At 47.7% G+C, this 13,817-nt stretch overlaps 1 protein-coding gene across 3 annotated transcripts in view; it reads right to left on the reverse strand.

Annotated features, from left to right (window-relative positions):
* The window catches only part of PRRC2C (proline rich coiled-coil 2C), a 1,522,187-nt gene that overhangs the window by 1,030,225 nt on the left and 478,145 nt on the right, over positions 1 to 13,817 (reverse strand). For all 3 annotated transcript variants that reach the window (XM_078642844.1, XM_078642853.1, XM_078642862.1), the window contains one exon: positions 9,793 to 12,361. In XM_078642844.1, the coding sequence (XP_078498970.1) occupies positions 9,793 to 12,361 (2,569 nt within the window). The remainder of the gene's footprint in view (positions 1 to 9,792; positions 12,362 to 13,817) is intronic.

The raw sequence follows: 13,817 nt of genomic DNA on the forward strand, positions 1-13,817 counted from the left end.
GGTCGAGTTTTCTGAAAAGTTCACTAAAATTAACAATTTCCGTCAAAAACTGAAGAGCTCAAGCTCCAGGATCCTCACAGAAGGAGCCGGAAAAAAGAACTGACCCAACTGCCACCTGTGGTTCATCATGGGAGTAGGGGGGTCGCCTTCAGGTCTTAAAGGCACAGTACCCCTATGCATTAAAGGCAAGGTGTCAGTCTTTCTTGGTTTCTTTATACTCTACTGCAGCCTACTGGCAAATGCCTGCAATTACAGGTTTTCCTATGGCAATAAAGCATTGTTGTATGCAAATTTTTACTGCTCTCTTTCTTCCTTAGGGAAGTTGGGAGAGTACTACTGTGTGTATGCTAATTCATGTAATATTGCAGCAGATTTACCAGTTGGGAAATGTTTTAGGCTGCAAATATATATTTTCACACATGTATACATATATATTAATATGTATTTTATATATGCTCCGGGATCCCGCACATGGGCAGGGATTATTCATAGATTATGGCTATTGTTGAGTATCCCCTGGATGAGAAAAGATGCTAGCAAACTGTTGCAAGACTTGCTTGCAGTCAGTCTGCTGTTGGGGAGAGAGGGTGGTTGAAAAGACCACTCCATCCACTGACCCATCTTTTGGGGTGGAACTGAGGCGATCAGGGAGGGGTTCACTCTCTGCTTCCTGTTCCTCATCAGTCACCATCAGCATGGCATGGTGAGGTTAGCCCGGTCATTGTAGAGTTTCAGGCGGTTCACATGGATAACCCTTTTGGGTGTCCTGCTGGTGCCTAGGTCCACTAAGTAAGTGACCTCACTCTTTTTCTCCAGGATAGGGTAAAAGCCACTCCATCTGTCTTGGAGAGCCCTTGGTGCCACTGGCTCCAAAACCCACACCTAGTGTACAGGTTGAAATTCAACCATGGCAGCTTTTTGGTCATACCAGTGCATCTGCAGCTCCTGGCTGGCCTCACGATTCTTGGATGCCTTGTCCATGTACTCAGCCATTATGGACCTTAGGTCAAGCACATAGTCCACAATGTCTTGCTTGGGTTCTTGGAGAGGCCTCTCACTACCCTCTTTCACCAGACAAAGTAGTCCCCTTACAGGATGACCAAACAGAGGTTCAAAGGGTGAAAACCCCACTCCCTTCTGTGGCACTTTCCTATAAGCGAAAAGCAGGCATGGCAAAAGGACATCTCATCTCCTTTTCTCCATAATCATACCTTTCAATGTCTTGTTGAACCTTTCCACAAGACCATTAGTTTGTGAGGGGTATGGGGTAGTAAACTTGTACTGCACCCCACACTCCTTCCACCTGAGGCTCAGGTAAGCAGACATGAAGTTGGTACCTCTGTCTGAAACCACCTCCTTAAGAAACCCTACCCTGGTGAAGGCACCCAGGAGGGCACTGGCTACTGCGGGAGCTGTAGTAACCCTAAGGGGAATTGCTTCAGGGTACCTAGTAGCATCATACACTACTACTAGAATGAATTTGTTCCCTGAGGCTGTGGGAGGCTCAAGTGGACCCACAATGTCCACACCTACCCTTTCAAATGGTACCCCCACCACTGGCAGTGGTATTAGGGGCACCTTTGGCTTGCCACCTGGCTTGCCACTGGCCTGACAGGCAACACAGGAGCTCACAAACTCATTCACGTTTTGGTTCACCTGGGGCCAGTAAAAGTGGCTAACTAGCCTTTCCCAAGTTTTGGTTTGCCCCAGGTGTCCAGCTAGGGGGATGTCATCAGCTAAAGTTAGGAGGAACTCCCTGTACTTCTGTGGCACTACCACCCTCCTGGTAGCTCCAGCATTGGGGTTTCTTGCCCCAGCTTACAGTAATCCCTCTTCCCAAAAAGCTCTGTGGGTACCACTGATATCTCCCTTTGCTTCTGCAGCAGCTTGCTGCCTCAGGCTTTCAAGAGTGGGGCACTCTCGCTTACCCTGGCACAGCTCTTCCCTATTGGGTCCCCCTGGGCCCAGGAGTCCAGCCTGGTAAGGCTCAAGCTCCATGGGCTCAGTTCCCTCTAGGGTTTCCAAGTCCTCTCCCTGAGGAGAGGGGTCCTGAGAGGCTGGCTGTGTAGAAGCTGGTTCCCCGGTCTTCTTGCTTTTTCTCTTGGTTGGGCCATACTGTCAGGCTCCAAACCTACTTGTTCACCCTTCTTTTTGCTCTGTGCTCTAGTTTGCACACACACCAGTCAAAGGATAACCAGCATGGCTGCATAGGTTACTTGCTCAACCTCAGCCAGTAACTTGCCCCACCCTAATGTCACCATAGCCAGTGGGAGTTGGGTGGTAATACTGTCAGCATTGGTGACAGGATACGTTTTCCCAACCACGTATTGCTCTGGGGAAACCAGATTTTTCCTTTACCATAGTGATGCTGGCACCTGTATTCCTCAGGGCTTCTACTCTAGTTCCATTAATGATGGGGTATTGCAGATACTTGTTACAGTTGGGTGGCAACCAGCTACATTGGCAACCTCCATTTCCCCCCAAGGAGACTAGACTAGCTTGAGTGTATTCCCAGATTTGCTCTGGGCACTCCTCTGATCCCATCTGTAGATTTACTGTCCCTGGAGTAGCTGTATTGGGTGCCTTAGGGGCTTTATTATAGGGGCAGTTTTGTCTACAGTTAAATGTCCCAGCTCATTACAGTTGTTACAATAGGCCTTGTTAGGATCAAAGTTTCTTCCCCTATAGGGCTGAGGCACATAGGGAGTAGTGTGGGACCCATCCACCTGGACAGGTTTTTGGGGCCCTTTGCAAGACTCAGACTTTTTAACTTGGGGATTCTGACCACCTTTTCCCTGGGGAGGTTTTGTAATCACCTTCTTTTGGTCACCCCCAGTGGCTGTCCTGGTCACCCTAGTCATGACCCAATGGTCTGCCTTCTTTCCCAATTCTTGGGGAGAAATTAGACATAGGTCTACCAAATGCTGATGCAACTTTTCATTTGTGCAATTACTCAAAATGTGTTCCTTCCTAAACAAATTATAAAGTCCAGTAAAATCATGCACACTGTGTCCAGTTAACTAACCATCCAGTGTCTTTACTGAGCAGTCTACAAAATCTATCCAGGATTGGGTCTGGGTTTTGTGAGCCCCCCTGAACCTAATTCTGTACTCCTCAGTAGTGAGTCCAAATCCCTCAATCAGTTTTCTTCATGAGGTCATAAGGCCCTGCATCTGGCCCAGAGAGGGTCAGAAGCCTGTCTCTGCAGATACCAGAGAACAGTTCCCACAGGAGGGCCCCCCAGAGAGGTTTCTTTAATCTTCTGATATCACAAGCCCTCTCAAAGGCTGTGAACCACTTGGCGATATCATCACCTTCCTCAAATTTAGGGACAATCCCTATGGGGATTTTAGGATCATAACATTGCACTTTATCCTTATTATTGGTATTGCTGCCACCAGAGATGGGGGCTAAGCCCATCTCTTTCTTTTCTTTCTCTAGAGCCAGGAGTCTGGACTCTAGGTCTAATCTCTTGGCCAACTTTGCTAAAAAGCTGTCCTCTTCATTAAAGCTCTCCCCAATGTGTCCTCTGGGGCCTAGTCCACCTGTGTGGTACCCAGGCTCGCAGAAGCTGACTCTGGGAGTTAAGGGTATAGAGACCCTTACTTCCCTAGAGATTGGGGGGGGGGGATTGGTATTATCCTCCTCCTCTTCTTCTGAACGGACGTCGCCCTGTTCAGAGGGGTGGCCTTTTGCATACTCAGCCAGGAGCTACTGGAGCCCTTGTTTGGTTGGATGCAGGCCCATGACTATTTTTAAGTTTACATAGGAACCTCAATTCTTTGAAATTAAAGTGCAAATAAGGTGTGAGGTCGAGCTCATCAACCAGGTCCATGTTATCTTCACTAACAGCTGGGTTCTGTTGAGACATTCTAAACTGACAGTTCTAACCCTCTACACTAACTATAGTGACTTTTTATTTTTCTGGAATTCTAATAGGACTTAAGCAAGGCCCTATCAGACTTTTAGTATTTTGGAAAAAACAATCTCAGAATTCTAAAGGCAATTTATGAGTTCTGTCGTGTGATCAGATGGTAACCAAGAAGTCCAACAAATGCAAGTTTTTTCCCACCGCTGATCTACCAATGTGAAAAAGTGGCTCTATATACACTGGACCAGAATAAGGTACAGTGAGGATAGAGTCCACAAACCCCGGAGGTATAACAGAGGTTAAAGCCAGGCGTGACCTTACTCTCTAAAGTGGTAGCTTGGTCAAGCAGTAAGGCAGTACCAGAGGACAGTGTAAAGCATTTGTTGTACACACTCAGTCAGCAAAAGGTTTCACACACTCAAGGACTGAACTCCAGGCCAATTGTGTATATATATATATATATATATATATATATATATATATATATATATATATATATATATATATATATATATATATATATATATATATATATATATATATATATAAATAAAAGATATAGTCGTTTTATTTCTAGAACCAACAGGCATCAAAAATATATTGTTCTCAATATGAGAGGTCTCGGATGAGTACTTTGCAGAAAGGCAATAAACTTTGTAAAGACAATAGGTACACGGATTGCAGTAGGCAACACAATTCTACACACAATTTATCATTGAGCTCTATTGATTCCCTTATACAAACACAGATGATTACTTTGTAGATTACTTTGGTAATTCCAGGACTGGCTCCTAGGTTCATTCCTGGGGTCTAAGCTGGAAACAGTTTAGCAAAAACGTTTTAGGTATTGTGGTGATTTTTCAGGAATAAAAAGCGGTTTTAAAAGTTCACACTTGGAAACTTTTCAACAGAAATCTGGCAATGTTATCCAATAGGAGAAAATTCAGGCTGCAGGTAAAGTACAATCTCCCTACTTTTGTATTCCATACTGGTCTCCTGGCGCCAGCACTGGGGTCTCAACTCAAAACAGGTTAGTAATTACGTTTCAGTATTTCGTGTGATTTTTAAAGAATATTTCTAGTTTTCAAAAGTAGGCACTTAGAAGAAGAAATTTCATAGAAAAGCAGACAATGGATTCCTATGGAGAAAATACAAGTTACTAGTAAACCAGCTAGGGATTACTTTTGCGTTTCAGCACTGGGCTGCAAGGTACAGTACTGGCTCCTCTCCTGATCACAGGTGAGTATTTCGGAATTCGGATGATTTTATATGAATATTTCAAGTTTTCAAAAGTAGACACTTAGAAGATTTTTCGAGTCAAACCAGTCAATGTTATTCAATGACAGGTAAGTGAGTTACCGGTTTCCTGGTGAGTACTCGACTGGTGAAGTTATGGTCAGGGCATAGACTCAGGGGTCCCCCAGGATCAGGTAGGTACAGTTGGTTCACCCTCAGCGTGCAGGGGCGGCCGGGTGCAGAGGTAGTTAGGCCCAATGTTATCCAATGGGGGATGGGGGCCTCCGGTTGGTGGCTGCTGGCTAGCAGGCCACGCGGCTGTGGGAGCTGGGCTCCTGATCACTTGCTCAGGGGGAAGCAGGATAGGACAAAGGTGGCACAGCCAGCGGTACTGGGGCGGCTGGGTGCTTTTGAGCAGTCGGGAGCTCAATGTTATCCAATGGAAAAGGTCAAAAGGGAACAAAGGCTGCAGACTCGGGGGCAGAGACTCTCCAGGGGCAACCAGCACGTTGAGAGGTAAGTTGGGATCTTGGAGCACAGGTAGGTACCCCAAAGGGAGGCACAGGGGGCTGTAGGGCGCCGAATGCAGGGGTGTCTTTGGTTGTCGGAAAAGCTTACCCTCGGCTGGTCGCGGTGGGGGGGGGGGGGCTGGTTTTGAGTCTGCAGGCATTGTCTGGTTCGTCGAGGAGGGTCTTTGGGCACTGGACTTTGGGTCCCAGTCGCCGGGGGGACGTCCTTGTGGTCTTGGATCACTCTAGCATGGGCCGGGCTCGGCGGGTGCAGAGTGGGCTGGTCTGGAGCTTCCTGGCTGGCACCAGGGGGTTGTTGCAGCAGAGCCTCTGCTGATGGGAGTCCCAGTCTCTAAGAGGGTCAAGGCAGGTAGGTCCTCTGTGTCTCCCAAGGCTGCTGTCCGCAGGAGTCGCCGGGATTTAGGCAGGAGCAGGTTCCAGGATCGACAGGCCGGTAGGGCTGGGGCCAAGTCAGTTGTTGTCGTCCTGTTAGCAGCTGCGCAGTGTGTCTTCTTCTTGATCTTATTTCTTGATCTTTTTTCTTTTGGCATCGGGATCCGAGGAAGAAAGGTTAAGGGAGCCCCTAAATACTGAATTTAGGGGTGTTACAGGTAGGGCAAGGGCAGGGATAAATAGGTCCCGGTCCGGTAAAAAAAAAATGTAAATTGATACTTGTATAGCGCACTACTCACCCGCAAGGGTCTCAAGGCGCTTGTACGAATACCGCTGTGGAACCCATCCTGGCTTTCCCTGTGAGGTGTCCACTCCTGGGCACCCCCAAGGTGGAGGCCAGGCATCCTTAGCGTTGTGGGGGCCGTTGTGGAGATTAAGCAAGCTATTGCCCAGAGTTGCAGAGTGGGACTCCATGATTGGAATAGGCACCGAGGCGAGAATTATCAGGTCCGTGGAATTTTGAGCCCAAGACCCGCCGAGGCGGGAAATTGAACCCTGGTCCCGGGCTAGACCTCTGCATCAGGGTCTGCCACTCTAACCATTGAGCCACACTTCTCCACACTGGGGTGGGTACACCCCATAGCCTGCTCCTCTCCTGTGGGAAGGGGGCAGGATCCTAGCGGTGATTGGGCAGGGCTCCCCATCTTCAAGATGGCAGAAGCCCGGGGTCGTGCTTCACCTAGTCTCCCCCACCTGAGGGGTGGGGTTGGCACAGGCTGGCACATCCCCCTTCCTGACCTAGTTTTTCCCGCCAGTCTTCCTCCCAGAGTGGGGGGTCAGGACTGGTCGGGGCTAGTTGCTGGGTACAGCAAATGGTCTGGAGAAGCACACAGAGGCGGCATGCCTTTGAAGCTTCCCCCTGCCCATTCTGGGGGAGGAGACCTAGCACCTCGCCCAGGATGTGTATGGTTGCAGGCCCAGGAGAGCGGGGGCTCTCCACCCAGGGGTCCAGCAACATGTCTGCTATGTGGCAGCCTCTGCAGCCACTCAGCCCAGACGTGGATTGTAGGTCAGGTTTTATGGGTGCATCTCTAAGAAGCCCTCTGGTGCATTTTACATTAAATCCCACACTGGCATCAGTGCGTGTTTAATGTGGTGAGAAGTTTGGTACTAAACTTGTCAGTCTTCAGTGTAGCCATTATCAATCAATCAATCAAGGCATTTATATAGCGCACTACTCACCCAGAGGGTCTCAAGGCGCTTGGGGGGTGGGGGGGTCCGCTACTGTTCGAACAGCCAGGTCTTGAGCTGCTTCCTGAAGGAGAGGTGGTCCTGGGTGAGGCGAAGGTGGGTGGGGAGGGAGTTCCATGTCTTGGCTGCCAGGTAGGAGAAGGACCTTCCTCCTGTGGTGGCTCTTCGGATGCGGGGGACGGCGGCGAGGGCGTGGTTGGTCGATCGGAGCTGGCGAGTCGGAGTGTAGAAGTTGAGTCGATTGTTGAGGTATCCTGGGCCTTGGTTGTGCAGGGCTTTGTGTGAGTGGGTGAGGAGTCGGAACGTGATTCTCTTGTTGATCGGGAGCCAGTGCAGGTCTCAGGTGTCCGGAGATGTGGCTGTGTCGGGGGATGTCCAGGATGAGTCTTGCTGAGGCGTTCTGGATCCGCTGGAGTCTCTTCTGGAGTTTGGCAGTGGTTCCGGCGTAGAGGGAGTTGCCGTAGTCCAGTAGGCTGGTGACGAGGGCCTGGGTGACCGTCTTCCTAGTCTCGGTGGGGATCCACCGGTAGATCTTGTGTAGCATGTGCAGGGTGTTGAAGCATGACGAGGAGACGGCGTTGACTTGTCTGGTCATGGAGAGGGAGGAGTCCAGGATGAAGCCCAGGTTTCGTGCGTGGTCCGTTGGTTTGGGTGCTGCTGTTATGGTGCTGTGGAGTTCGTAATGACAACCTCCCAGCACCATATACCTAGGAATGGCCCTGGGTACTGTAGGGGCACAGGGCTCATGCACCTGTGCCCACACCTCTGGCACAGGGCACCCAGTTAGAGGGGTGACTGAAGTATGCTAGGGCAGTGGGTTCTGTGGGCATGGCACACAGGGTTGTGTGCCATGTCGACTCTTGGTTTAGCTCTGTACCTAGACACAGCCTGCAAAGGCAGTGTGTGGGTGTCATAGTGCCACCCTCAGGGGCCCTGTACCCTAAGTGCTGCAGTCCTCAGGGTTCTTCTCTGGTCACCATGTCCTGGGTACCTAGGGTACCATTTACTAGGGGCTGACAGGTGGTCAGAGATGCCAATTGTGTTTTAGTTTCAACACAGCGTTTAGGGAAGGAATACAGGCCCTAGGGAACCTGGTTGGCAGAGACCCAGGGCACACTCAGTCAACGCACATCAGCAGTTCAGAAAAAAGTAGGGGCATACCAGTGCAAGAAAGATGGCACGTTCTCACACTACCATTCTAGTGGAAAATAATCTACTCAACCTACCTACGTCTTGACCCATATACTGGTCTCAAGCATTAAGAGGTTGGGAGCAAGCTGCCTCATAACGCAGCAATCATTTCCCCCCAATGCCTCATGGTAAATACAGTACACAATGACACTTATTTCAGTGACCTTTAGTTTTTAACCCTTGTTGGTTCAGCCAGTGCTGTGTATATCCAGACACGCATTTCAGGATAGTTGACCATCCTCAGACGGCAAACATTCTTTTGAGTGTTGTGGAAAGGAAACCGCCTTAACCACATAGCAGGAACCACGTAGTGCTTTTACAACGCAGGCACTACAATTAACGCATTGTTACCACTCGTCCCTTTACCACATAATTCTTTACAACCACTTGCTTTAGGGAAGGCATTGTTGGACTGGTGTTGGATTTTAAGTCCAACACTTTCCTTACTGTTGCGCAGACTGGAGTTGGAATAGTAAATTATACTATTCCAAAGTACAGCACTTCCCAAAAGCAAGTTGTAAGGGCTTGCGTTGTAAACAAACATATGGTAACGATACATTAGTTGTATTGCCCGCACTGTAATGGCATGCGTGGTAAACGCATACGTAGTTCCATCATAACCTTCTGGAAATGCTGCCCAAAGTTCTCAGATCTCAGTATCACTCACTGGGCAGAGGTGCATCAGTCATATGCCTAGAATTGGGGCAGCAATTTCAGCAGCCCCAAAATAATGTAATGCTCTCTACTGAAGGACAACTATCCTGAAACAAGTCGAGATGCACAGCACTTACTGCACAAACAACGGTGATAAACTAAAGATTCACTGAAGTATCATCGCGCACTGCATTTATCATGATGCATTGGGGCAAACGGAGTGCTGGGATTTGAGGCAGTGTGCTCCCACCCTCTATCTGACCTTAAACTGTGCGAGCCTAGGAAAACATTTTATATCACAAAGTCACCATTTTCTTCATTATCACACGAGACAACTTTCAAGTGAGTATAGCATTCTCGCTGTAAACAAAAAACTGCTTGTTTAATTTAATAGACTAAACCTTTGCTCCATGTATAAGAATCTAGCCCATATATAGGATACACACAGCGCACAACTTGCCTCTTAGTTCACAAAAAGCATTGTGATAAGGTTGGGGGCAGGAATGTTTCTTGCTTCATGTTTAAAACTCCCACTTTTAATAAACATTACTAAAGCATGAAGTGGTAGCGCAATGTCATTTACGGACCGCATACTTTCCATGATACATTTGTTCCTCAAACCTAACAGGAAGTGGCTAATGCTATCACAACTGCTTTAGGGAAGAGAAAAATTAAAATGCATCTCACCTGAATCCTGACAAAGCTCGCCGTCATTAATGTAACATTCACCTTCCTCAGCAATCTTTTCTTCAGACTTCCTTTCCGTTTCAAGATTAGCAGGCTCAATCATGGTTTCCTTCACATGTGGACTTTCATAGGATATTGAATGTGGCGCTTCCCTGGGAAGTTGTTCTATCTGAGCAGATGCTTGAAGATGCTTGTCTTGTGGGGTCATCACGTGGGGTGGCCTTTCCTGGGGCGTCGCCACGCGGGGTGGCCTTTCCTGGGGCGTCGCCACGCGGGGTGGCCTTTCCTGGGGCGTCGCCACGCGGGGTGGCCTTTCCTGGGGCGTCGCCACGCGGGGTGGCCTTTCCTGGGGCGTCGCCACGCGGGGTGGCCTTTCCTGGGGCGTCGCCACGCGGGGTGGCCTTTCCTGGGGCGTCGCCACGCGGGGTGGCCTTTCCTGGGGCGTCGCCACGCGGGGTGGCCTTTCCTGGGGCGTCGTCACGCGGGGAGGCCTTTCCTGGGGCGTCGTCACGCGGGGAGGCCTTTCCTGCGGCGTCGTCACGCGGGGAGGCCTTTCCAACGATGTAACCATGGATGACTTATCCTGGGGAGTCGTTCCCTGTGGCAGTCTTTCAAGGGAGGTCGTTAATTGGTGTGGTCTTTCATGCGAATGCCTTTCAAGAAATGTGTCCCGGTTTGGCCTCTCTCTAAATATTTCCTGTTGTGAACGGTCAACAAAAGTTTCACGGTGAAACCTTTCTTGCAACAATGAAGCTTGGTGTGGCCTATCAGGTGGGCCCATATCACGACGTTGTCTTTCAGAGTGCAGCATATCCCGATGAGGTCTTTCAAAAGGCACTGTGTCTCGGCGGGTCCAATCCAGAGGGCCCACATCCCTGCGAGTTCTATCAGTGGGAGCCATGTCCTTGCGAAATCGATCAGGAGTCGTCATGTCCCGGTGTAGCCTATCTGAATACACTACATCACGACTTTGTCTGTCGGGCTGCACTGTGTCCTGGAGTCGTTTCTCTTGTAGTGTCATCTCATGGAGCGGTCTATCTGGAAGTCTCACATCACAATACGGTCTCTGAAGTATGTCATGGTGTTGTCCATCTGACACTGTATTCTGGATCATTCTTTCCGGCAGAATCATATCCAAGTGTGATCTATCTCCCTGCGTTTTATCATGTTGAGAAGCATCTGTCAGTACCATATTATCTTGATGCATTCTATCTGGCAAGCACTTATCATGGGCAGGTCTATATAATAGGTTCAACTCTTGTTGTGGTCTATCCATGCTTCTATCTTGGTGCAATGTACCTGGGAGACTCGTTTTCTTGTGTTCTCTATCCAATGGACCCATGGCCTGCTGAGGCTGATCTGGCAACATTAGATCCTGCTTATGTGCTTCAGGAACCATCATCTCCTGCTGCCGTCTCATGGGCAGCATCATATCTTGGGGAGGTCGATCAAGCACCTTCATATCAAGATAGGATCTATCCACTGCCATATTATCCTGGCTAGATCTTCTGAACAGAGGTTCCTGGGATTGCTTTTCAACTGGCTCACCTGCATGAGACATGTTTCCTAGTAATAAAGATTCCTTGGGAAGCTTTTCAGGCTCCGTAGAGTCCTGGGGCAAAGTTTCCAAGGATAGAGGCACCTGGGGTGGACCTTCCAGCATCAGTGTCAATGGAGCATTGCTTTCAAATAAAATTGTTTCCAGAGTCATATTGTCAGACGGCAAAACCCCTGGTAGCACATTTTCCAAACATGTGTCCACCTTAAGCAGACTACTCTGCAGCTGAGCTTCCTCTGCTACCCCAGACTCAAAAGATAATCTTTTAATTTCTATTTGGCCCACCTGCTCCACATGCTCAGCTTCTAAAGGAGGTTGTTCTACTGGCTCATGTTTTTGTGAGATTTCATTTACTGATTTGTGATTGTAAACTAGTTTAACCACTGGATGCAACATCTGGGGCTTCTTCTCGAGAGGAACAGTGCCATGGGATATACTTTCTAATGGTTCATTATCAGGAGATATTTCCTCCATTGATTCAGTTTCTTTGAGTGCAATTGAAAATGTCGCATCTTGATGGGTCATATCATCAAATAGCTCTGATTGCGATTTCTTAATCTGCTCCATTTGTGAAGGTTGTTTTGCCACTGATATGATCTCCTCAACTACTTTTTCAACTGGCTCACAGTCCAATGAGGGGTTTTCTACTGACTGATTTTCTGGGGGCAACTTATCCACCTTTTCAGTCTCATTTTGTTGATTCGGTAAAGCCACCAAATCAGTTGGCACTCTTCCGATAGGCTCAGACTCATGGGGTTGCTTTTCTACTGTAGGTTTTTCAACAATGCCAAGTTTTTCATTGAGACGTTTCAGCTTCTCTGCACAAGCAGCTTTTCTTTGCTCTTCCATTCTTCGTTCCTCCTCCTCCCGACGTTTGCGAGCTCGTTCGACCAAGGCTGACATGTCCCCTGGTTGCCGTCTCCTTTGTTTCCAGGCTTCATCTTCGTCTGGCTTTGAGGTAAAGGAACCCAGTCTTGCTGCTCCAGCCAGGCGGTTGGGGTTTGGAGTGGACTATAGGATTGAGGGAAAACAAATTATTTTCAGGAGCATAACTTAAATTTTACCATCATATTCAAGTTGAAAAAAAGTGGTAACATGCTGATACACAAACTTGGGAGACATTTTTTTTCTTATGTAATTTACACATGTCCAAAAGAGACTATGTCCAGACAGTTCCTTAAAAGATGCAAGTAAGATGTCCCTTTGCACTTCAGCAGCCTTGAGACTGGCAGAACTGCTAGACTTGCCTCACTGAATCACTACAAACTGCAACCACCAAGACGATACTTTCAAGGTAATGTCTACAACTTTGGTGCCCTGTCTATTTATAGGATCTTAATTTGATTTATAACCCTAGGATCATGTTAAAAAAAAGAATAAAAATAAAAATGTTACTTATCTTAACAGTGGTTGCAGCTTGTTAGAAAGTCAGATTATGTACACAATTCCATCACATACTGGTTGGGTTTTGGAGAGTACTGTTTGTATGAAATAAAGTCAGCACCAACAAAAGTAATATCAAGAATGTATAAAGAAATTGCTGACTTTAAGTCAATAATGAAACCACTTCTTGTCACCTTAAGACTTTTTTTTTTATCTCGTAGTGTTCTATGTATTATGTTGTGGGTGTCTGTGTGTGATGTGGTCAGGTTTTATGCAAAGACTAATATAAGTATTCATTGCAAAGAAAGCAACCAATCAATACCTTAATTAGGCTGACAAAATTATTTGCAAGCTTTTGTGACCAGTAAGGAAAATGCTACTTACCAGTATGCATCTGTTCTTGGCATGTAGAGCTGCAGAGTTACACACTGTGCATAGATCGCCACCTAGTGTTGGGCCCGGATGTTTGCACTTGTTTTTGCCCTGAAAAGTTCTTTGGAAGTCACGAGATAGGTGACTCCTCCTTTGGATCACATTGCACTTGGGCATCAGCTCCATCCTTAGATTGTTTTTCGCCATTAGGGAAATGATGGAGCTTTGCAAGAAAAGGAAGGATGTCCATGTAAGCTGTATCTAATTAAGATAATACTGGAACAGATAAAGGTAGCCGGGTGGGCGTGTGCAACTCTGCAGCTCTACATGTCAATAACAGATGCATACTGGTAAGTAGCATTTTCCGTTCGAGGCATATGAGCTGCATTTTACACACTGTGCATAGATTGTATAGCAGTACCCACTCTTAGCAGCGACCACCCGTATCTGTTGCAGTAGTTTGAAATAGTGTTTTGAGAACAGCCTGGCCCACATTAGCTTGTTTAGTCTGCACATCTACACAATAAAGTTTTGTGAATGTGTGGGGTGTAGACAATTTAGCTGCTTTGCAGATGTCATCTAAGGGAATGTTCCCTAAAAGTACATTGAAGTCCCTGTTTTCCTTGTAGAGTGGGCTTTTGGAGGAACAGATCACGTACGTTTAGCTTTGTGGTAGCAAATCTGTATGCATTTGACAATCCATCTAACTAAC

This window comes from Lissotriton helveticus, chromosome 1_1, assembly GCF_964261635.1.
Source record: "Lissotriton helveticus chromosome 1_1, aLisHel1.1, whole genome shotgun sequence".
NCBI classification, from domain to species: Eukaryota; Metazoa; Chordata; class Amphibia; order Caudata; family Salamandridae; genus Lissotriton; species Lissotriton helveticus.